This window comes from Parus major, chromosome 18 (assembly GCF_001522545.3).
Source record: "Parus major isolate Abel chromosome 18, Parus_major1.1, whole genome shotgun sequence".
Lineage (NCBI taxonomy): Eukaryota > Metazoa > Chordata > Aves > Passeriformes > Paridae > Parus > Parus major.
In genome coordinates, this window is record NC_031786.1 from 2,544,894 (window position 1) to 2,569,195 (window position 24,302).

At 49.5% G+C, this 24,302-nt stretch overlaps 1 protein-coding gene across 4 annotated transcripts in view; it reads left to right on the top strand.

Annotated features, from left to right (window-relative positions):
- The first annotated feature begins 6 nt into the window (after positions 1–6).
- Positions 7–24,302, top strand: part of RGS9 (regulator of G protein signaling 9) — a 30,760-nt gene continuing 6,464 nt past the window's right edge. For 2 of the 4 annotated variants that reach the window (XM_015645926.2, XM_015645928.2), the window contains exons 1-16: positions 7–95; positions 5,316–5,412; positions 7,873–7,923; positions 8,088–8,194; positions 8,651–8,702; positions 9,673–9,731; positions 10,126–10,202; positions 11,574–11,655; positions 11,982–12,044; positions 17,688–17,717; positions 18,336–18,397; positions 20,492–20,605; positions 21,478–21,593; positions 22,167–22,254; positions 22,783–22,921; positions 23,553–23,638. In XM_015645926.2, coding sequence (XP_015501412.1) covers positions 33–95; positions 5,316–5,412; positions 7,873–7,923; positions 8,088–8,194; positions 8,651–8,702; positions 9,673–9,731; positions 10,126–10,202; positions 11,574–11,655; positions 11,982–12,044; positions 17,688–17,717; positions 18,336–18,397; positions 20,492–20,605; positions 21,478–21,593; positions 22,167–22,254; positions 22,783–22,921; positions 23,553–23,638 — 1,286 coding nt within the window. In that variant the 5' untranslated portion in view covers positions 7–32. Of the gene's footprint in view, positions 96–5,315; positions 5,413–7,872; positions 7,924–8,087; positions 8,195–8,650; positions 8,703–9,672; positions 9,732–10,125; positions 10,203–11,573; positions 11,656–11,981; positions 12,045–15,811; positions 16,104–17,687; positions 17,718–18,335; positions 18,398–20,491; positions 20,606–21,477; positions 21,594–22,166; positions 22,255–22,782; positions 22,922–23,549; positions 23,639–24,302 lie in introns of those variants that run through there. The other 2 variants (XM_015645932.3, XM_033518682.1) reach the window with 2 other exon arrangements.

Here is a 24,302-nt window from a genome sequence, read left to right on the forward strand (position 1 = left end):
CGCCGCGCTCCGCTCCGCCGTGCACCGCCACCATGACCGTCACACGGCTCGACCAGGGCCAGCGCTACCGCCCGAGGATGGCCTTCCTGAAAAAGGTGAGCAGCGCCGGGGACAGCCGCACCATTATGGGCACGCCGGGGGCGGGCGGGGCGATGCGATGCCCAGGGCAGCGCTGGCGAAGCTTGGGGTGATGTGTGTGCACAGCATCTTTCTCGGCCACGGCTCCCCGGGGCACCTCTGGCCGTGTGGGGTCCGAGGGATAACAGCTCCTCCCCGGGAGTTTGGGGACATGACCTGTTGCAGAGAGCTGTGGATCCCAGGTGGCTCGGGGGGCAGGTTGGAGGGATGGAGAAAATAGGACTGTAATGTTGTTTATCATCTGTAGCTTATCTCAGCCGAATTGTTCCCCTGACACGTTTTCTCCCTCTTCCATTATATTTTTTCAAAGTCCCTCAAAGCTGCATCCATTCCCAGGGAAAAACCCATCATTTGCAGCACCAGTGTAGCCCTGCTCCAGTCGGTCCAGTGTGTGCTCCCAGTGCCTTCAGATGATGTCCACATTCAGATTGTGTATTACAGTCAACTGCCTGTTCTCCACCTCCTTCCAGTTTTTCCGAAATGAGTGTATTTGTGGCCAGAAGCAGTAGAAGGAGTGGGATGATGTATGCCCACGCTTTTGGGTGTAATGTGTAATTTCGTAAAGCATTTGGTGGGCTTTTTCTGTAGCATTCATTCAAAGCATAGCCAGTTGTAGTGTAGCTGGTATCTGCAGATTTTAAAAAGCTGAGTGTTAAGCTAGCTTTTCTCCCACCCACCTCTCCTGAGTGTGGCTTATCCTGTTGAATGGAATTAACTGAATTTCCAGTGACAAGTACAGCCAGCAAGTTGCTGTTTGAATTGTAGTTAGTTTTCCTCAACGCCCACAACCTAAGGAGGATTCCAGGGGTAAAGGGAGGGGAATTTGAGGGTATTCAATGCTGAGGTATGAACCTGGCAGTACATACACTGTACTTACTACACCAGAGGAAGTAAAGAGGGTATTTTCTTTGGTGCTATGTCTTGCACGGTAAATTTGGCTGGGGAGCCCTGCCAAGGGAAATACTCCAGGCCAAAATCTGTACTGAGTAATACTCGGTGGAGTTGCGTGCGGGGGTGCAGAGGAGAAGCTGCGTGCTTTGAGAAAACAGCCGCCTGCAGCTGTGCTTCAGCTGCTCCGTGGGAGTGCAGCAGTCTCTGCAAAGTGTTCCGAGTTCCTCAGGTGGGAAGATCAGTCAAAACACAGGGAATGGCTGTTAGAGAGTGTGCACCACTCACACTGTGAGCAGCCGGGGGGGCTGAGCGCTTGCAGTGCTTTGTGAGTCTAGGGCCTGTCAGCAGTGGGAAGGGAAGCTCCTGGTGGTCAGCGAAAGCCCTTGGCTCTTATCTCTACTTTCATTCCTGCCCTGTTTTTTCCAGACCTTGGAGAAGCCGTGTTTGGAGCCTCAGCTGTTCCACGGCAGTGTGGTCTGTGTGCAGACAGCCACATCCTCAGAGCTGCCTGGACACACCAGGCACCTTTCCTGGTGGCCCATGGTGGCAGCTGAGGGTGCTCAGCGTGCACCCAGCGAGCACCTTACAGGCTTAGACCCATGAGGAGCTAAAATCCTAGAAAGAAGCTTTATTAATTGCTTAAGCCTGTGCTCACGCTATGCTGCCGGCTGACACACGCTGAGCACAGCCTGAGCTGCTGCAGGGAGGGATTCCTGCAGCCCCTGGCCCCTTGTGCCTTTGCAGCTGCCAGCACCTCCCTGTGCTGCCTCTCCAGCATGGAGCTGGTGACCACAGCAGCAATCCTGCCATGGGACAGGGGCTTGCTGTAGGGGTGGGGGGCTGTGTTGCTGTGAGGCTGCTCTGAACGACCCGGGCTGGATGTGGAGCTTGGTCTTTACAGCCCAGCTACGAGGGGATCAGAGGCCCCCAGGGCCCTGTAACACCTGCTCATCATGCTAGCACTTAGCTTGTTTTATTCTATTTTTTCCCCCCTTCTAAACCATCTTGGCTGGAAGAAGAATGACCCAAAAGTCTGTTGGGATAGCAAACAAGCCTCTGAAATGCATTTTGGCTGGATACACTTGGCTGGATGCTGCAAGAGCTTGAATGAACCCAAGCTCTTGGTACCTGTGCCTGCTCCAGCAGTCAGGTCTGGCTCTGCTGGGCTCTGCTCTCCAGCAGCTGCTGAGCTGGGTATTTTCCCTTGCTGTGCTACAGGAGGTGCACTGTGACTCACACCTTGTGGGTAGGGCTGATGGATGCCTTCTTCTTCTGCCTCCTCCTCACTCTGGTCCCCGGTGGCTTCTCCCAAGCTGTGCAGCAGCCAGGGAGGAGCTGTTCCAGGGTCTGCAGCATGGGCTGGGGGCTTTTCCAGCCTGGCTTTGCTTCTCTAGGCTTTGACTTTCCAGCTGCTGGCCTTCATCTTCCTGGGCATTCCCAGAAGTGTGTGAGCACCTGAACTGTGTTTTTGCTGGAATCCAGCAGACTCCTGCTCTCTAAGTGAGGCCCTGAGCTGAGCCTTAGGCCAAGCTCAGCCTCATTCTATCCTCCTTTTCCCTGTTCCAGGCTGGGAGATGCCAGTGCCACATCTTGGGAAAAAATCCCTTCCAGACTGGGAAAAGCCCTGCCCTCCCCACTCACAGTTTTACTTCCTTTAGCTGAGGCATCAGAGTGGGAACAAGCCACTTCTCCTCAGCTTTAATTAAGAAAAAGCAGGAAGTTCTAGGTGGTTAACAGTGGATTTTTTTCATTTCTTTTATTTTTCTGATCATCCATCAATGTACAAAGCAAGGTTGATAGTTGTAGACCTAGAAAACAATTGAATGAGCCTTCAGAGGCCAGAGTGGGGATGAGGACTGTATTGTTACCTTGGAAATCAGATCAGGTGGGGCTGATCCTTGCAAACAGCAGCAGGCAGTGAGGGGGGCTAGAACCAGGCAAATACTATGGAGAAAACAGATGTTTAATTATAGCACCAGGACTGTGCACTCAGCTGGGAACTGGAAATTCCTGCTGGGAAAATTGATCTTTCTTATGTCTGAAGCAAAGATGTGTCTGGGTTGATGCTGAGGAGGCCTGAACTCCTCACCTTGGCAGTGTTTTGCTGTTACATTTCTGAGTCTCAGCACCAGGAGTTTGTTTTTGCTGCGTCGTGGGTGCCCAAAGGGGAAAGCTCAGGCAAGCAGGGATGGGATCTGCACCGAGGGTGCAATCAGAGAGGGGACAGACAGTTTTCCTGTTGTGTCCTGTGTGGCTTTCAGGGTGCATTCACCTCCAGGCAGGGAGTCCAGCTGACCTGGAGTGAAATCTCCATGGGGCTCGTGCGTGAGATGAGCTCTGGAGCCTGGCTCCTTTGGCAGTCCTGATATTTACCTCTGTGTGCATCTCCACCCATCAACCAGTCAGGAAGTGGCTTCTGGTTCTGCAAAATTCAAACCAGACAGCTCTTTCCTGGCTGAAAGCACGACAAAATGCCCTTAGCAAAGCAAGGAAGTGTTCCTGCTGTGTCTGAAGCAGCCCTCCTGGCCTCCCTCTGGCAGCTGTAACCCACTGCTCCCTTGGGAGAAGAGACTCAGACAGGCTGAGTTTTGATCAGCAAGGTGGATGGTTTGAAGCCAGAGCTAGGCACTCCACAAGAGCAGCCCCTTGCTTTTTAATATATTTGTCATTTCTCCAGTGACAAAGAGGGAGTGTGGCAGGGTATGAACACAACGAGTGTTGGGAGTCGCTGGTTAAAGGAAGGGAACGTGCTGTGCTGAGGGGCTGTGGGGCTTTCTGAGCCAATTCCCTGCTCTCAGCTGGTTGAAGATGTGTCTCTGGAGCCCACCTGGGACCAGCAGCTGCGTGCTGGAGCAGGATGTGCTGTGCTGCCTGCCTGGAGCAAGTCCTGCCTGAGCCTGGGGGATCTCGGTGGGATCTGCTGGGTGGTCACTGGTGCAGGGGGATGAGCAGGGCTGTGCTTGTCCCCAGGATCTCTGTTCTCTGTCAAGGGGCTGTGCAGTCACAAGGAGTGACTTCCCAAGGTGTTCCCTGACAATCCCAGTTTCCTAAATGAGTGCCTGGCCTGCTGGACCATCCTGCCTCACCTCATCCCACACAGTTGAACTTTCTGAGGCTGAAATTGTGAGTTCTGTTTAAAGACCTAAAAAAATGTCTTCGTATTCTGTCACTTCTGGTCTGGCTTTGCTCTTTTAAAATATTTTATAAGTATTTATACAAATATTTATGTTAAATTTTACCAGGCTTCTCCATTTTAGCATTAATTTGTCACTGCCTTTAAAAGCAGTTGAAAATCCAGTTTTACTGACAAACCCAGAGTGTATCCTGTCACTACAGCTTAAATCCTCACAGAACTTGGCAAGACTTGGGACCAAAGTCACTGTGGTGCCTGTGAAGACAATACCCTCCATTATGTGTGGTGTCATCAAGTCACACTTGTTAAATCCTCTACTCTCCGTTTGAAAGCTACAGCCTCACCCAAAACAAATGTGTGGAGAGACCAAATTGGTCCTGTTGGACCAGCTTTGATTTAATATCCCTGGAAGCAGAAGACAAAAAGAACATCTTCCCCAAAGCTCTCATGGTACTCAGAGAATCAAAAACAAGATGAGGAGTGTGCCCCAGCTCCATCCATCTGAGCACAGATCCCAGGTGAAAGCAGAAGCTTTGTGCTTTTGGAGTGGTGCTGGTAGGAAGTCAAAGAGGAGGAAAATACCTTTGAAAATCTTTATATTTTAAAAAGAAATAAAGATAATTGGGAATGAGAAATAGAAGTTGTCTGGCGCTGAGTGTGACTCATCCTCTGTTAGAAATGAGTCCCCAGGATCCCTGAGGAGTCCCAGGCAGGAGATGTTTCCAGAAAGGATGTCCCTGCCCCATGCCTGGAGGGGCTGAGACCTGGGTGGGGAGCACAGCCCCCTTCACAGGAATGCTCAGAGAGCCCCTCACACACCTCTGCACCTCCTAGCAGAAGCACAGATTTTATTCCCTCCCCATTTTTCTTTCTAAGTGCCCAGTGAGCCAGAGAGGAACCTTTATGGGTAGCAGAGATTTTATTTATATATTTTCCCTTAGCTCTCACGGAGTGGTTCCATCCTGTCCCTCCTGTGCCAGCCCTGGCTCTGTGAGTGTCCCAGTGTGAGCTGCCATGGGCTGGAGGTGGCATCTCTGGTGCCAGGGGGAGGTTCAGAGAGGGCTGTGGCCACTGCATGCTTTGCTGTGGCACACCAGTGCCCACCCCTCTGGAATGCTGGCTCCTGTAATCCATCCCCTCCCCTGCTTTGCAGATCGAAGCACTCATGATGGAGATGCAGAACCCAGACACGGGAATCAAGACACAGACACAGACAGTGATGATCACCAACATCCCCCACGCTGTGACAGGTAAGAGCTTCCCTGAGGGGAGCTGGGCCCAGCTCAGCAGAGAAAAGCTGTGTGTAAACCCCAGGGCTGTCAGTGCCTGGCTGTGTGCTGGAGCTCTGTTCCCAATAAATATCAGTTGTACATCACTTGAAATGTACCTGCTCCCTTTATCTCATTCTCACTCCTGTCTCGTTTCATTCCTGCCCTTTGAATCAGACCCAAAGGTTGATCCCCAGGCACTTTCAGCTGTCTCATGGGGGTTAACTCAAGTGACCTTGCCTTCTCTTAGCACAGAGGTGAGGACATGCTGCAGCCTCCAGATCTCATGCTCCCAGTGAGGCTGGATCACAAATAAAGATAAATATTAAAATCCAATTAAAGCAAGCAGCCTGGAGGCAGACTGAAAGATGGTACTTCAGAAATGAGCAATAAACAATTAGTCTCCCTTTTAATGTTTACTGCTAGTAATAATTTCTCTTGAGTAGGCAGGAAAAGAACAAAATATTCAACCCACTTCTGTGCCTGTAAATGACAGCTTTGCCTGCCTCAAGGAGGCTGAAGGAGCAGCAGACAGGAGCTGTGCTGTGTCATGTACAGTGTTACAGGCAGCTCTTATCACAGCCTCCTTGTGCCTGCTCCTCCTTTCACCAGGCATATCAGTACCTCTGCTTCCCTGTTCTCCAAGCCTCCACAAAAGCTCTTGTGAGGAATCCTCTGCTATAAATATTCACACATACTCCATACCCAAGTTTCCTCCTCCTGCTTCCATCTTTCTTCAGCACTTTGAAATTCAGAACAAAAACTCCCACTGAAACCAGTGAGCTTGCTCCAGGCAAGTCAAGAGATTTCCCCCACTGTTTGCAAAGCCTGCTAAGCCCAGTGTGTTGTTTGCCCCATTTTTTTTTTAAGAAAAGGAGGCTGCAGAGGCACTGAGGTCACCTGCCCATGGGAAGAGCCAGTCAGTGGAAGGGTCAGGAGAGCTTGGACCTGTCTGAAGCCTGCTCTCCGTGCACTGCAGTGCAAACCACATCCTGGCTCACATAGCTGTTACGCTGCTGAGCTGGGTGGAGGCTTTGCCTGTACAAAGGAGCCTCCCAGAGCTGCCAGGGAATAGCTAAGGCAGCACAAAGAGGAGATTCCCCGTGCTGAGGATGACGTCCCACGCAGATGAAGTGCAGGGGAAAGAGAACTTCTCTTGATGTCTGCCCAAATCCCACTTCCTAAAAGTCCACGGGTGTGTTGGCACTGCCCCTCATTGTGTGCTGTCTGCTTTACTCTGCTTCCTTAACTACAATTGTTGCCAGTTCCATCTTGCACGAGTCATAAATTCTAGTCCACCTCTGAAAGTGACTTCCACTCCCTCTGTGTGCTGGTCATCCCTCTCTTAGTTGGTATTTTTAGTGCTGATTGGTTTCTGGGTGTTGCAAAAGAGACTGATTCATGTTTGATGAGGGTGTGGTGAGGATATTGAAGCAGGGGACACAGATCATTGGAGGGAGCCTGGCTCTGCCTGTGCAGGAAGCTAACTAGTTAAATTCAGTGAAAGTCATTAAAATGGCTCACAAATAAACCTCGATGTTAAATGTGCACCTTTGGGGGAAAGTGCTTACAGAGGGAGCTGTCTAGAAATGAGTGATGAGATAATCCTTTAATTTCATCTATTTCAGGAAGCAGGCAGTAGGATAAGAGCTCTGAGCCCCTATTAGAAAGTTAAGTCATCACTGCAATGTCAAGAAAGGTCAACACCCCAGTCTGCAGTCCTGGAGGAGGTTTGGAGGAAAAGGCCAGTGATTGATCAGGGAACAAGTGCATTTTTGCCCTCTTCAAATGGAAGGAGGTTCATGATATTTACCCCCCAGAACCTAAAACTAAAACTGCTGGAGGTTTATGCTGCCTATGGGTAAAACTGCTCACAGTCCAAGAAAAGAACCAGGAGAGTTAAAATGTGTGTGAATCTTTGATAAATCTTGTAACCACTGCAGCTTGGATCTGAGATTTGGGCATCCCTTCTGCCCATTAAAGGACTCTCAGAGTCAGTGGTCTTCTACAAAACTGAGACAGCACTGTCCTCTGTGAATCTGGAGCTTCTTTGCAGTGAATCTGTCCAGGCAAGGTGGAGCTAACTCTCCCCTTCCCTGGGTGTGAAAGCTGTTTCATCCTTAAGCCCTTTCTAAGCTGCTGCTGAGGGTTTGGATGTTGCCCAGGGCTGGTGCACACTCCCTGTGTGCCAGCCCAAGGTCACTGCCTGCCTCAGGCTCCCTCTCCCAGGGCTGGATGCCTTGGGAAATGCCAGCACAGCCCCTGGGAGCCCAGCAATGCGTTTTATCTGTGCCTCCTTGCAGCTGGAAGCACATCTGCAGGAAAGGGGGCTGTGCTCCCAGTGGGATCCAGAGCACAGTGAGGTCTGGAGAGGTCTCCTTTCCACCCATGGGTTTGGGCACATTCCTGATTTCAGTACCTGAGCTTTGCTTTGCTTTGCAGGTGTTGATATAATGCAGTGGATTCTTCAGCGCTTGCAGATCACTGCGGAAGGTGGGTAAAAATGTGAAAATTGAGGCTTTCTCAGCTTTCAGTTGTAAAACTAAGATCTCAAGAGGCCAAACCTTTTAGCTGAATTCTCCCCTGCACAAGAGCTCACTTTTAATTCCAGCAAAGTGTTTCTGTGCAATGAAAACATCTGCATTCTCCATTTTCAGAGGCACTCCACCTGGGAGACCTGTTTGTCAAATATGGATATATCTACCCTCTTCAGGAGCCAAAGAACCTCACCCTTAAGGCAGACGGCAGCCTCTACAGGTTTCAAGTGAGTTGCAGCTCCTGTGAGCTGTTGAGAGGGAGTTCAGCACTAGTTTTTATTAAAAACAGGAAGCAGGGGCAGTTCCCAGGAGCTGTGTAGCTGTGCAGGTGGAAGAAGACTCAGAGAAGTCTGCACAGAGAAGACAGAGATTGCACTTTACAGGAAAACTCTGATAGTTTCTTCAATGAAATGAGTGTACTTGTTCAACCTAAAAATAGCTGTGCTTTCCTCCAAGGAGTGTTCCTTTCCAGGTCTTAAAGTAGCAAATGGAATTGCTGGTTGGAAACAGAACAATGTGGGGGCCCTGAATAATGAATATACAAAAAGCACAGTAATGACAGGATGGTGTCGAGGTTCGTGCTTGGAACTGCTTTGGGAAATTAGGAAATTCCTGGTGCTTGGAATGAGGAGTCCATGAGTTCAGGGCCTTTGTGCACTAACAGGAGGCTCCTTGCCTTGCAGACCCCCTATTTCTGGCCGGTGCAGAGCTGGGCTGCTGATGACACAGACTATGGTGAGTGGTGGCACTGCCCCTGTGCAGGGCTGTGGGTTTGTCACACACTCCTGCTCCACACCTGGTGCTGCATCTCCACAAGCAGTAACCAGCCCTGGCATTGTTTTATTTTTATGCTATTTTGTGAATAATTCTCAGTAATGGTAAATTGAGGGTGTGACCATCTTGTGGTGGCCTTGATGAGAGAAAGTGCTTAAGCTCATAGTTATGTTCCACTAAGATCCATCACACAGGAACACATCTGAATTACCTTGTTGGGGAGGGAAGACTTTAAACACAAGATTAGATTTCCCTGAGTAGTTAAGTGTGTTCCTGGATCTGAGCCTAAGGCTGTCATCCTGTAGATTTGGATCAAGCCCTGCATTCAGAGATGGTTCTTTCTTTATAGAAAGCACAGTGACTTCCAATATCTCCTGATAGCTCTTTCCATATAAATCTCTTGTTGCCTTTATGATGCTTTTTATCATGAATCTTGGGCTGACCAGCTGGGTTTGCTCCTGTGGGCTCTACAGTTCACAGACTGATTTGTCCATGCCAAGGTTGTCCTCTGTGGCTTTTATCTGCTTTATGCTGTAGATCTTCCAGGGAAATAAAAAAGCCTGGTTTAGATTGGAATTTTATTAGAACTGGAGCAAAAAACACTGCCCTGTGCTCAGAAAACTTGGAGGTCAAACTCTGGGGAACCTCAACACCTGCAAGGTTTGGTCCAGTGTCCCTGGACCCATGAGTTCCCAGGGGAAGGGTGGCACACGCTGCCTGTTCTGCCTGGCTGCTCCCAGCCTGGGCATCAGTGTCAGACCAAAAGCACCGAGTTCTTTCTTCTTCACTGAGCTTTTGTGAGCTTGGAGCTCATGCCTGGGAAGATACTGTAGCACACAAAGGCTCCTGTGTTTGTCATGTGGGTAAATTTGTAATTATTCTTGGATGTGTTGGTCTAAGTATAACTGCTAATTTGCTTCTACCTCCACAGCAATTTATCTAGCAAAGAAGAACATTAAAAGGAAAGGGATTTTGGAAGAATATGAAAAGGTGAGGAGACACTGCACTTGTTCCATTACAAGACCCTCATTTGCTACAACTTTAGCCCTTTGTTGCTAATGAGTGGAGCACAGCAAAAAATCACCTCTTCAATTGCATGAGGTGTTACTCCAGCAATGTCAAAAGCCAGCATTTTGCAAGTGAAAAAACGACCAGTACAGAAAACTACTGTGAAGTCAATTATAATTTTAGCAGGGGTAATTGCTCTCCTTGCAATGGTATTTTTGAACTGTTGCAATTCTTGTAATTACATTCAGAACAATCCAGATTTCTTGGCTCATTCACCAGCCTGGCCTCATTGAACTATGGAGAGTCAAGAAAACCCCAGCATGGGAGTGCCCTGGTCAGAATTTTCACACTAACTGCTTTTTTATTTTTATTCCAGGAACATTACAGCATGCTCAATCAAAAAATAAACTACAAGTGGGATTTTGTTATTATGCAGGCCAAGGAGCAGTATAAGTGAGTTGACTTGCATTCCCTTGTTTGCATCACTGGGGAGGGTGTGAGGAGCAGAGCTTGGCTGTCTTGGTGCACAGTTAAATCACACCTTAAAAACACCAACTGCAGCTCTAAAATGGCTTGGAGGGGAGGTTTAAGCTTTGCACCTGATGTGGTTCTGTGAAGAAGCTGGGTTCTGATGCTGCAAGCCCTCATTAGAAGCAATTTGATTTAGCTCTGTGTTCTCCATGAGTATTTGTGGGCAGGACTTGGGGGCTGGTTTTGATCTGGGTCAGGGGTTCCTTGCACATCTCTCAGCTGAAGGGAGTGAATCAAGAAGCAGCAAATTCTCCCAGCAGGGACTTCTGGAGAAAACTGAAGTGCATACTTTAGGCACCCAGCTAAAATGACTTGATTTTAGGAGCTGAAACCTTCACTTCCCAGGAAAGTTGGTGAACATGAGAAGGGATTACTCCTTTGGGATCTTCTCTTACCTTCCTTTACCTGCTGGCAGGGCAGGCAGTGCCTCTGGTGCTCAGCAGCCTCTGTCTTCCCTGGGATGGCAGCCAAGTCCTGGGAGTACAGCTCATCAGATAACTGTCTCATTAAACACAAGACTGTTGTTCTTGTAAATTGAGGTCAGACTTGGGCTAAGAGATGCCAAATGCAGTTTCAAAGTTAGATACCCAGCCTGTGTCTGAGCCAGTAGATTAAACTTGTCTGAGGCAGTTTGATGGTGCTGCTGGGGCAGACTGGTGCACAGCACCCACCCTGCTAACCACAGCAGGGAGGCCAAATGCAAACAGCCTGTTGGGAATGCTCCCTTCCCCATTCTAAGTCCCAAATTGTGCTCGGGACTTTTCTGGGAAAGAATTAGTTGGTCCAAGCCCAAACCATGCTAGTGCCTCTTCTGTTTAATTGTGGAGGTGATTTGGGTTTTGGTGCCTGGGAACACTGCTCAGAACCATTTCCAAGTAGTTTCTCTGAGAAATGCCCCTGTTTTTCTGAGAGACAGGGGTGAGACATGTCCAGGATGTATCTCTGGGTGGCAGTCCTTGGATTCTGCCCGGGGACAGGACAGGAACAGACGTGAAGCAGCAGGACTCAGGGCAAGTCAGCAGAAAGCTACCAGAAGGCTGCGTGCCTAATCAAAAGGGGATGTGTCTGCTCCCAGCTCAGCTCAGGAAGATGATGATTTCTCAAAATCCAGAGTCATGTGTGGCCATGTGAACATGATCTGCAGCCCAGAATTAGCTGGGGCAGGATGTGGTCAGGAGGCGGCATCAGAGCTGGGACCCACGGGAGGCTGGAGGTGTGCCCCGCTTCTCATCCCATCTTATCATGATTCCAGGAGGGCAAAATTCATGAATTCCCCTGTTCTTGGCTTTGCAGGGCAGGGAAGGAGCGGAAGAAGGAGGACAGGTATGCCCTGGACTGCCAGGAGAGAGCCTACTGGCTTGTGAACAGAACTCCTGTGAGTAGAGGGTGACAGGGTGACTTCAGTGACTCCCACGTGGAAAGGGCACAGCCTCTGGGCTGTGTGCCAGGGAAGGGTCAGCCCAGGCCTGCCCTGAGTCCCCACCACCTTTCCTTGGTTGCCCTCAAAGGTGCAAGGGACAGAGGTCTGGCTGCAGCACCCGTGCTTGAAGAGGGGCCTTCCCAAATCTGGGGGTTCCCAAGGCACTGCTGGCTGGGATCTGCTGGCAGTGGAGGCTTGGGGGGTCTCCTCCTGCATTTGTGTGATCCACAACCTTTAAACCAAATGAGTTTCAGAGCTTTGTTGTTTCCTGTTCACCACAGCCGGGCATGCTGGACGTCCTCGAGTACGGCTTAGACCGTGTCACAGATCCCAATGAAAATAAGGTAAACCAGGTGAGACAGGGATGTTGTTTTTTATTTACACACCTACTGAATTTGTCTGGGAGGACCCAGAGAATATCCCTGGGGTTGTCATTTTTTGGGCACTGCAGGCTGAGTGTGTCAGCTCAGCTCTAACAGCTGAACAGGCCAGAGGTTGAAGCTCTCTCACCCTGGAGGTGAGGCCCTTGAAATAGGCTGTGGCAGCTTCTTCTGGCTTGAAAAGACTTTGTCAGCTTTCTTGCCACACCAGTTAGTGAGTGCTTGGCTGCAGGACATGTTTTCTTTGCTGGTGAAACTGAATTAAGGAATTTCTATCTCCAGGTGTTCCTTGCTGCCTTTTTATTAGTGCTGAATGAACTTTGTGGGGTTGTGGGGTGTAAAGGGTCAGTGCAAAAATCCAGGTTTAAAATAAAATTACAGAATACCTCCCAAAGGGTAATTAAGATGTGTGGTAAGAAGATGAAGTTGGTGTGGTGGATGGGAGGTACAAAATGTTGCAAAAAAATGCATATTGTAAAGAAACAGAATCAATGAACTGGGACCACAAGGGCTGTAACTGGGTGAGCTGGTTTGGGGTCTGAAATCACACAGATCCAGTCAGTGGATGAGGAGCTGCAGCTGCTGTTCCCTTTCCCCATCAACCCTCTGAGATGATTCTTTGTGCCCTTAAAGGTGTTCATTTGGAAGCAAAGTCAAAGCATGTCCCAGCAATTCAATGCAAATGTTGCTGCTGTCACACTCACAGTATTCCCACAACTTCCCGTTTTTGTAACAGCCTTTAGACATCTCAGCAGCCAGAGGCAGGATAATTGCTTTGGCCAGCTGTGTTCTGTTGCTATAGAGACTGAAAAGGAGCAAAGTGTAGGGTTGGGGTGTATTTTATTTCTTTTTCTTGCTGTAAGTAGCAGCTGCTGAAAACCTTTTTTTTTTTCTTTTTTAGAAGTAAAGGAGTAGCAGTAAGGGAGAAGGATAGAAAGAGGAGTGAGCCAACTTCTCGCCCACAGTTTTACAGCTGACATGGAAGGGATTTTAGGTTTGCAAACGGTCTGAAGAGCTGTATCCATCTGCCAGCTGTGTGGTAGCACAGGGGAGGGCAGCTGAGGGATCTCTGCTCAGTTCCACCCTGGCCATGAGAGACGTGGTCAGTTCCCCCCATCAGGGGAGGCTCCAAGGAGGGCAGGAGCCAAAGGACACCAGCTGTGGGGTGACTTCCCTGCCCTTCTCCTTTAAGCTGGGGTCTGAGCTGAAAAGGGAAGGTTCTCCTTGCTCCTCATTTTGCTTTTGAATGAGTGATTGAGAATATATGAGAGAGCCAAGAGCCCTCATGGAGCCACCTTTGGACTGGCAGCTTTATTTTTGTCCTCTGCAGGCTGCTGTCACCAACACCTGTGGCTCAGCAGCCTTTGGTGAGCAGAAAGAATGGGCCAAGCAATGATTTTGTGTCCCTGTTCCTGCTCAATCCACCTTCACTTTCTTGCACAAATAATTGGGGTTTTTATCTTGGCAGTTGAGAAAGGAAAGAAAAGAATGAATTTCTGATTTCTTTGAAGCTGACATTAGCATGAACACCTCTCCTCTTGCTCAGACCCTTTGGTGGGCTGCTCCCTCCCTCACAGATAGAGTCCTCTGGGGATAAACAAGTGCTCAAACTCCTTTGAAGGGGACCTTTGTAACTGATCCATGGGCATCCCTCCTGGTTATAATGAGTTAGGGGTTGTGGATGGGCAGGAGGAGTCAGGCAGAAGTAGCCACCCATTGAACTGCTAATTAAGGGATGCTTTAGCTTTTTGTTGCCTGGATTTCAGGCTCACATCAAACCTCTCTCCTTGAGAATGACCAGTGAGTGCCTGCAGGAACCTGCACAGCCTCTGCCTCCTGGAACCAGAGCTTTTCTGAAAGGTGCTTTAGCTCCCCCAGAAATCAGTGTGCTGGCTTCAGGGGCTGCTGAATGAAATGCCCTGGTTTGTTGTGTGCAGCAAATCAGCCACAGATCAAAGAGCCATCGCTGGCCTTTAATTTCATAAGTCCCTGTCAGTTTGCCTGATGAAGTTCTGCTGCATCATCACAAGTTTGGAAAGCACAGGGTCAGATAAACAAAGGGGAAAAATGGCCATTTGAACAAAACTGGGTGCATGGACTGTGGCAGATCCGATTTCCAGCTACAGGGCTGGATGCAGCAGCACAGTGGAGATGAGTGTTGAGATGATCTAATCCCAGGGTCAGGATTTACCTCTGCAGGCTCTCAGCTGGCTGGGTGTAGGGAAAGGCTGGCTCTGCACTGAGCAGGGATGTTGGGGTGTGCACAGGCAGCTGGGTGTGTGCTGGGGTGCACTTTGCAGGATTGGAGAGGCAGGTCTTGCTTGCCCAGAGCTCTGGAGAGAGGCTGGGCTGGTTCTGCCCCGTGCTCAGTGTCCAATTCCCTGCACAGCCTCAGCCTGCCATGGAGCACTTGGGGCAGAGTGAGGGTGGGATCTGCAGTGTCCTGCTCCCAAACAAGCTCTGCACAGCCTTGTGCTTGTTCTTCACCCCCAGCTCCTTCCAGGCATCCACCCAAAGCTGTTTCCAGGTGTTTATGAGCTCTGTAAACAGGGAACAGTGGCCAGGCAGGCAAAAACACCATGACCATCATCTCCCCAGTGTGGTCAAGAAGTCTCACACTGAGCAGAGGAGCAAACAGGTAGCTGGGAATTAGCAGATATCCCAGCTCCTGTAGGAGCTGGTGGCCTCAGCCATGTGGATCAGCTCTGGAGCAGGTCCTGGCTGGCTCTGCAGCCCCAGTGCCCAGGGAGCACAGAGCTGGTGGCAGTGGGGTGTGACCAGGGCAGGCAGGGTGTCCCAGTGCCACGGGGTGTCTCGGGGGTGTCAGAGGATGTGGAACAGCTTGTGGCACTCGCCTGAGACAGACTGAGGCCTTTCACTAATTGCCATCTTGATTTGAAGCCTGCAGGGCTGGGGAGCTGATCCGCAGTAATTGCGATAAGTCACTCGTTAAGGGCTTGCAAAATTAATCTCATTATGAGAAACGACTCTTTTGTTCCAAATATGATTTCCTTCCAAATGAGGCAGAGTGGGTGGGTGGTGCAGGGCACTTTGCACTGCTGCAGTCATAGTGGGGGCAAGGGTGGCTGGCTGCTGGGGACAGCTGGCAGTGCTCAGAGGGACATGGAGGGTGCTCAGGGCCACTTGCAGCAGCACTGAACTGGGAACTGGATGTGGGGGCACTGTGGGAGAAAGGGAAATGAAATGGTGAGCAGCTCTGGGGTGAAATAGCTGAGATTCTTCCCAGTTCCTGCTGATTGGGGAACTGGAAGGGGCTGAGCACAGGCAGCACCTGCAGCCTCCCAGGGTGTTCAGCAGTGGGCTCCCCTTGGATTTGGCTGCAGTTCAGTTTGTGCCACTGCTCAGAGATGCTCAGCCCCTTCTCTGGGGGAGCCTTGACAAATTCCCATCCCACCTGGAGCACCAAGACCCCAGCAAAACCCCCTTGTTTTCCTGGGAGCAGCTGCCCACCACACTGACCTCCACACAGACTGTGGCAGGAGGGGATCCTTGCTGTGGGGGGTGTGTGAAAAAATAAAATCTTCCCTTGTTTGTGGATTTTTCTTCACCCACATATAATTTGTCTGTTGTGATGGCATTTTAATTGATGCTTTTTTGTCTCTATATAACATTTCACTCACTGTGTTCTCTTTCTCTTTCCCACAGCTGTTTGTCTCGTGTGTGTGGTGTGCTGGCAGCCTCTCAGACCCCTCTAGAAGATAACACCACTTTCCTGCCACATGAGCTGCCTTCAAGCCACTGTGCCAGCACCCACTTCTCCTTCCCCACTGCACCAGGCCTGTCTGAGGCCCCAGTTGAGAAAAAAAGTGGAAGAAAATAGGTTTTTTTAAAATGATTTTAACGTGTTGAAATCAATGCTCTAGCCACAAGTTCCATCAAATGGAACCCTTTGGCTGGCACTTGTAAATCTGGTGAGGTTTATCTGGTTTATATCTCAGATTCCCCAAGGAGACAGTGAGTTCCTGTTGTGCAGGAGGCAGCTGGCCTGGAGCAGAAACACAGGTCTCTAAACAGCACACTTTTGGACTGTAAATACAATAAATTTCTCTGTGCAAGCAGGTGATTTTTCCCTCCCATTTCTGCAGTTTGTCTGAAACAATGGCACTGTAGAAATGAGGGGAAGAAATGGTGTCTGTATGGAAAGTGGCCTGGAATCAGGGATGCAGCTAAGAGCAGAGAAGGGTGAAAAGCTGTTCCTCAGTTCCTCCATCATCTCTAAGGGTGTCCCAAGAGCTTGTGAATCAGCAGGGGAGGTTGTACAGTGCTGGGAGCAATGATCCTGCTGTCCTAGAGCATTTTCTCTCCCCTGGTGTGTCAATCCTTTCCCCCTCTCACACAGGGCCAGCACAGCATCACTGCTGGTTTTTGCTGCCCTGTTTGTTCCTGCTGGGATGTTCTGTGCTGCCCACTCAGAGCTGGTCATGGCATTCCCAGCAGGAAAAGCTTCCTCCCCTCACAATACCTCTGTCAGGGTTTTTTTTTGGTGCCAGGCTGGGTCTGGGTCAGGGTCAGGGCTGGCTCTGTGGTGGTGCTGTAGGGATTGGGCTCATCTGCTGCATTTCTGGCTCCTGTTGCTGAAATGGTGAGTGGGCCTCTCAGAACCAAGTGTCAGCAAAATGTACCTGTTTTTCTGCCATGTGGAGAAGAGATTCTCCCTCCTGAGCAGGCCTGGTGATGCTGATTAAAGTGCAAAAGCAGATCAGTGTCCCCACAGTGGTCTCCTCCCCCTGGGAGAGCATCTTGCCTGTCCCAAAAGGGGCACTTCGGGGTCTCTGGGGAGGTGAGGAGAGAGCAGAGCTGCCTGTGGCATTCAGTACCAGAATCTCCATCCCTCATCCCTCACAAACTGCACTTCACCAAGGCACTCTGCAGACCCCTGCCTGCCACAGGCTTCATTTGACAGGACCATTTTAGGATGCAGGTCTCGACTGAAACGGGAGCTGAGGAACTGAAACCCTGCCTGAGCCTTTAAAGGCTTGCTGGGAGCATCCCTGACTTAGCCTGTCTTTCCTTCTCTCTTCTCCAGTTTATTCCACACAAAGTAACTGTGCTTCAAAGGAAGCTGTGTGAATAAACACCCTGCAGTTAATTTCTTGCCTTCGATTGCCTGCTCATTTGTGGATGACACGTAACATAGTCTGAGTTATTCAAATCACAACGTAAACACCCTTTGCACAGCAGATACTGCTTCTGAGGCTTTTAATTGTGGTGTTTATATTTTGCAATGTGTTGGTTCCTGTCTCCTTTAGCTAATATTGAATGATCTAATCTGTGTCTCGTAAATGAATCTATTTTAGCTCCATTAGAATAACCCCTTAATTGAAGGCATACAGGCAGCCTGTGATGGGAGAAGCAATGCTAAACAGTAAATACAGCTAATGGGACAATTTACCGTGTGGGGATGCTCTTAGCTTTGATGATACCCTGATTAGCTCAGCTGCTGTGTTTGATTTTAATTGTAATCAGAATTAATTGGAAAGCGCTGCACAACGGCAGCCCTGCAACGGTGTTTCCATGTCTTAAAAAAAATAAGCAAATGTAAGCACCTATCCCAATTTAATGATTCTTTTTTTATATATATTGCAGAAAAATACTATGGAATTCTATAGGAGAGAGGTAAGTGGTGCTTCCCTCACTTCTCGGTGTTCATCCTATATGAGTTGCTTACACCAGTGTGGCTCAGAGCCCTCTGTGCAGGGGCTGGGCACTCTGAAAAGCAGAATCCCTGCCTCATGGAGCTTTTATCAATGTAATTTCAGGACATTCCCTCCCACTGCAGGCAGCCAGCAGCTCTCCCAGTGACGGGAAGGCTCAGGCAAGGACAGACACCAGGGCTGAAATCCAATAGATCAAAATTAGTGGTGGGGAAATCACAGTGGCGCCAGCACAGAGACAGCCAAGAATCAATGATAATTACATGCTAAATCATCCAGAGCATTTGTAGGTGCTGAGGATGGTAGCTATTATTCAATTTCTATATAACATGGGGAGTGCTTTTTAATTACTTGCACATTGCAAAGTGTGCTTCTGATGTTTGCAGTAAGCTCAGTGAAAACAGACATTTTACTGAGACAGTTCAGGGATTCTCTGGTTCCTTGGACATCCAGTAATTAGGGAAGAAGCAGTCCCTGCTGTAATTAGCCCCACTACCTGGGAGAGAACCTGTTTGAGGTTTAGGTAGGCCTTATCTTCAAACCTCCTGCTCCTAACCATGGCCATGTCTGATCCCCTCAGATCATGTACTATCAGCAGGCCATCATGAAGACCAGAGTGAAATCTTCTGTCTCTCTTGGAGGGTAAGTCCTGATTTCCTTCTGTCCACACATTAATTAGTCTTCAGTGCTTATCTCCTAATGAGCTGATGAAGCTGTCTGCTGTGGCAGCTGGTGACTCAGCCAGGGAATCCATGTGGTGGCCCAGTGCTGTCTGGGCCAGGAGGCACGAGGATGAGGAGGGATCAGGATGAAGAGGCTCTCTGGGAGCTTTGCTGCAGAGCAGCACCAGCCTCTGGGCTGAGAATCCCACTGAAACCAGGAGATGCTGACATCTGTGATGTCTGGTCCCTGGGGAGCATCCAGCAGTGTGTCTGTCCTTCAGGAGGAGCAACCAGCAGGACAGACTGACCCTCCTGTCCCTGGACCCCACCCTGGGCTGGATTCACCCCCATCAGTGTCCCTGCCCCACGGTGATGCTCACCTCTGGCTATTCTGTACTGCAGAGGGAAACAGCTCCTCCATGAACACCCAGGCAATTAATTAGCAATTTCCCTTCCCAGTGGGAGTGTTTCCTGATCAGGTTCTTGATGAAACATCCAGCCCTGGCATTAGGCACTGGTGTGGTTGCCAGAGGCATTTCTGCCTGGAACCTCTGGTGCTGACCAGGCACCTTGAGGTGCAGCCCAGAGCACCTGCCTGCTTCACACTGTCATTGCCACCAGAGATTCCTGTCACAGCTGAGATAAACAAGGTGCTCAGGCCAGTTCCCTGGAGAAGACAGTCTTGGATGAATGAAATGGGTGGAAGAGAGAATCTTCTGAGAGCCACAACTTGCAGGGCACCAGCAGCTCTGCTCAGTTCGTCTGTCACTGACTCCCAGGTCACTTAAAACTCTGCTGCCTCAATTCTCCAAACTGTGAGCTGGGGACACCTGGCTACTCTCCAGGAATTTTGTGGTGCCTAACTGTTCAGCAGTGGGGCTTTTCTCTCATTAGTTCTGGTGGGATAATGCCTATCACTTAGATCAAAAATCTCAGGAACTTTGGAACTCTGTGTCAGCTGCAGGGTTGGGTCCAAATCAAATTATTACTAATGAGGATATGAGCAGTGACTGGGCATTGTGCATGCTTCAGAGCATGGCTGTGATTTAGGAGAAGCTGCAAAGCACTTCAGGAGTACACAGCAGTGCTACCTGAGCTGACAGGTTTAGATCTGCTGGATCAGAATATACAGGCTGGAGTGCCTGGTGCAGGTGCTGGATGCCTTGGCATTCCCAGTGGGAAGGCAGGATGGAGCAGCTGTGTGCCAGCACTGTGGTTTGCTCTGGCATGGTCTGACTGCAGGATCTGGGCCAAAGGGCCTGTTAGCAATGGGCCCCTGGACACTGCACTCCCAGCTCTGAGCACATGAAAGCATTTTGGCCTGGAAGGAATTTTAAACACAGAAACCAGAGGGGTTTTGGGTTTTTTTTTGTTTTTTTTTTTTAAGAATTAAAAAGGGAGGCGGGAGCTAAAATTCCAGGACATTAGTGAAATCGGTTGTAATTAGAAGTCTGGCCAAGTTAGAAGGTAGGAGAAGTGTTTGTCTGGTTCCTGCTGGGAGGGAGACAGTTCTGCTGTGTGCCAAGCCCTCAGAGCCACTCGCAGAGGAATGAGCCCTGTGGTAGGTGATGGAGGAAGGGAGAAGCTGGGATGAGCCCTCAGCATTTCCTCACTTTTCCAGAGCTCCCTGAGTTCTCCCATGGCTCGTGGGAAGGCTGCAGAGAACTCACCTGAGAGAACACAAGCCTTGTGTTCCTTTTCCTGACACTTTCCTGCAGGATCAGGCCCTGGCCAGCTGAGAACAGGAGACAGGAACTGTCTGGGGGCTTAGTCCCCCTTCCTTAAAATGAAAAGGCAAAAAGTGGTGATGGAAGAGGCTCTTGTATCTCCTTATGTTTGAATTGACAAATTCACTGCTTTGAAAGACAACCAGGAGACTTCTGTTGGGAAATGGAAAAGATTAACTGAGCAAATGAATCTAGGAAGGCAGGGGCCGTGTTCCAGATCCCTGTGCTGAGAGTCCTGCACCTCTGAGGATATCTGGAATCTGTTATTTGGTTACAATGGGGCTGGCTGTAATTCCAGCTTCCAAATTCCAAATTCATCAATTGTTTTGATTTTGGATTTGTTGCAGGGTTGTGAAGTACTCTGAGCAGTTCCTCTCCAATGATCCCATCCTGTCTGGATGTCTCCCCAGCAACCCTTGGATATCAGATGACCCTGAGTTTTGGGATCTCAATGCAAAGCTGTATGTATTTCTGTTGTTTTGCCAGCCTGTGCTTTACAGTGACCTTTATACTGATAGAAATCAGGAAAGGGAACCACTGATTTTCCTTGTGGTATCTGATCTCTGATCAGGAGCAGAGAAGCATTTCCCTTCAAACCTTTTTTGAAATTGGGAATACTCCATGCTGAACTTTCAGCACTGCCTTCTTCAAGTGGAGCCTTCCTTAGCATCACAGAAATTCCTGAGCTGATGATGGGAGTGTGCACTCAGCCCTTGCTGAGTGGGTCTGATCCTCCCCTTGGATGAGTGAAGCCCACCTTCACTAGCACAGGAATGAACAGGAGCAGTTCAGGGTTCAGCTGCTCCCCTGGGTCTTTGCTCACTCCTCAGGAGAAGCACACACTGGTGGTCCATCCCTTCTCTGAGGCCTCCCTTGGTTTTCCCTTTGGATAGGATTTGCTAATTACACAGTGGCATCTCGGGGCTTGGAGCATCCAACATCTCAGTGGTCCTGAGAGCAGCAATCCTGTTATGGACTGATTGCATCCCATTAGACATCCCCAGGGGATGCCTGCACTGGATGCCTTCGTGAGAAGCAAAGCTCTGGGCAGCAACCAGTGCCTCCTCCAGGATGGGACTGAGTCAAACCTCAGGGCAAGGCTGGGCTGTCACTGTGAGAGCTGCATAAATCCCAGTTAAATCCTCATCCCGCTGCGGCCCGAGTTGTTTAATTACAACTTACTTAGTGGGCTGACTTCAGGAGCTCATTACACCACTCTGGAAAACAAGAGAATGCTGAGAAGTCCCTTGGCATTGCAGCAAAGGGCATTTTGGTTTTAATTAATCTGCTAATTAGAGAAAGCAGCGGTGCTGCTTGTTTTCTCCCCGCGCAGGGTAGAGGTGCCCACCAGGATGCGCGTGGAGCGATGGGCCTTCAACTTCAGCGAGCTGATCCGGGACCCCAAAGGCCGCCAGAACTTCCAGCTCTTCCTGAAGAAGGAGTTCAGCGGTGGGTGGGCAGTGGCTCCGTGCCTTTGTGCCCAGGCCGAGGTGGCAGTGGCACAAGGCTGCTGCAGGCTGTGCAGCCAGGGCAGGCGGTACCATCTAGTGGCACGGGACACACGGTACAGCCCGGGCTGTCCCCCCCGGGGGATCGGCTGGGAGGGTTTTGGATGGCGTTTTAGGAAGGAATTGTTCCCTGGCAGGGTGGGCAGGCCCTGGCACAGGGTGTACAGAGGAGCTGTGGCTGCCCCTGGATCCCTGGAGGTGTCCAAGGCCACATCACACAGGGCTTGGAAGGTGGCCCTGCCGTGGGAATGAGATGGACTTTCAGGTCCCTTCCACCCCAAAACATTCCATGGTTCTGTGACTGCTCCCACAGAAGCTGGAACTGGCTGAGCTCACAAGTTCTTAGAGGTGTCAGTGGGAAAACAGGGGAAAGCTGTTTTCCTCTTGCAGTCACTGAAGAATTGGAGAGACCGGTTTGGGGCCAACAAATTGTGCCAAACAAATCCAGGAGTTAATAAATGGGATTGTGTTTTCCTCAGTCTCACTCTCTGCTGATTGTGTCCTTGTCATGCAGGAGAGAATCTGGGTTTCTGGGAAGCCTGTGAGGATCTCAAGTATGGAGACCAATCCAAGGTCAAAGAAAAAGCAGAAGAAATCTACAAGTGAGTGTGAAGATTTTCCACTCTTAAACTCTTTGTGCATGAGTCCCATCACCTTCCACAGGTTCTCATTCTCCAAATGATTTATTCCTAAGATTTTTACATGTAGGCTGTTATCAGATGTGGCTGTCTTTTGTCCCCACATAGGAAAGGAGCTTTTGGAGATGAAAGTAGAAGTGAGGTTTATATACACACATACATACACACATACATACATATATATATATATACTTCTCTGTTCTCTGTTACATTTCATTCTTAGGATGTAATTTAAATATTGGTGTGGAACAGCAAAGTTCTTGAGGCTGCCACAAGTGGGGAGAGGCTTTTTGCTTCCAGTGAGCTAAAATTTGGCTTGTATTATGTGCAAGAGGAAGTGAGTGCACGTCTCTGATGAAAAGCACATTGATTGCCCAAGATGAGGACAGCAAATTGCAGCAGGGAGCTGAAGGGACTTTTCCTTTCATGCATAGGCAGGAATCTGTGAATTCTCCAGCTGCTAATGGCACTGTTGATTCCTCCTCCTGGCAGGCTTTTCCTGGCTCCAGGAGCAAGGCGCTGGATTAACATCGATGGCAAAACAATGGGCATCACAGTCAAAGGCCTGGAGCACCCTCATCGTTATGTTCTAGATGCTGCTCAGACCCACATTTACATGCTGATGAAAAAGGTTTGTTATTTGTTGCCAGAGCCTGAGGGGGATTCCAGCCCTCCGGGCCTTTCAGTGCCTTTGTGTGCTATCAGCTGTCCCTTTCAAGGGGCCTTTGTTTGAAAATCCCTCAAATTTGCTGAGTTAAGCAAGTGCTGTTTCAGGCATTTGTGTTTTGCTGCTGCTTCTTCCCTCTAAGGCAGCCTTTCCCCAAGGTGGTGGGGGTCAGGTGGCTGCTGCAAGTCCTGCTTTTCAATTCCAGCTTGGGCACCAGCTCATGCACTGAAAGCAGCAGAACCAGACTGATTTTCACCTGTTGATGGAAAGTTTGGCTCCTGGAACACAAGCTCCTCACCTTGCAGTGACTCTGAGACCCTGCTGGCCCAGGCTAAGCTTCATTCAGATCTTTTGATCTGGGTCTTACCTGTGAGGCTTTATTGTGAGATGGAAAATCCTGGGAATTTTACAGCAAGATGAAAGGATATTGGTTTAAATAGCTACATTTGCCTGAAAGATGCAAAGTCCCTTGGGCTGCTGGGGGAGATTATCCAGTTCCCAGCCTCCCTGGCTCCTGAGCAGCTGTATTTGGTGGTGATTTTAATAAGGGTGTTTGCAGCCCATAACTACCAGCTTCTCTTTTTTCTCCTAGTAGGACTCCTATGGCCGCTATTTAAAGTCTCCAATATACAAGGAAATGCTGGCCAAGGCTGTTGTGCCACAAGAGGGTGTCAAAAAAAGGCAAGTGAAACTGGCTGTAATTGTGGGGTTTGTTTTTCTTGTTGTAGCAAGGGTAGAAAAAGCCCAAGTTGCAGCAAAATTACTGTGATTTAGATGTTCTCTTAATTAAATAAAATTTTGCACTGAGAAGATGCTTTGCTTTGAGACTGATGGTGCTGTTTATTCATGAGCCCTTTGGAAGTGGCTTGTGAACAGTTGGAATGGAGCTGCTGATTTCTCAGCTGCCTTCTCTGGTGGGTCTGCTGAGAAAGATTGTGATTGTTGAACTAAATCATGGCTCCTTTCCTGGAAAAGAGAGTGTTCTGGTGTCCTGGGCATGGGAAAACAACTGCCTCTGAAACACTGGCTGCCAGAGCAGAGACAGACCCAAGGTTTGGGATAATCCACGGGATCTGCTCAGCTCTGCCTGGACAAAGCTGCTCACCCCTGTTGTCAGGGAAGGTGACAGGCAAGTGGGAGCAAGCAGCACCCTGTGAGTGACAGCTGGCACAAGGTGGATGGCCTTGGAAATGACTTTTTCCCAGGAAAATGAAGGTTATGCAGTAACACCAGTAGGCCATTTAAACTGCAGCTGCTCCTAAAGCCGAGTGTGCAGCGCTAGACTGGGGGTGGTGTTTCTTTCTCTGTTCCACTTCCACCCATCAACTCAGCAGGCAAGAAAGAG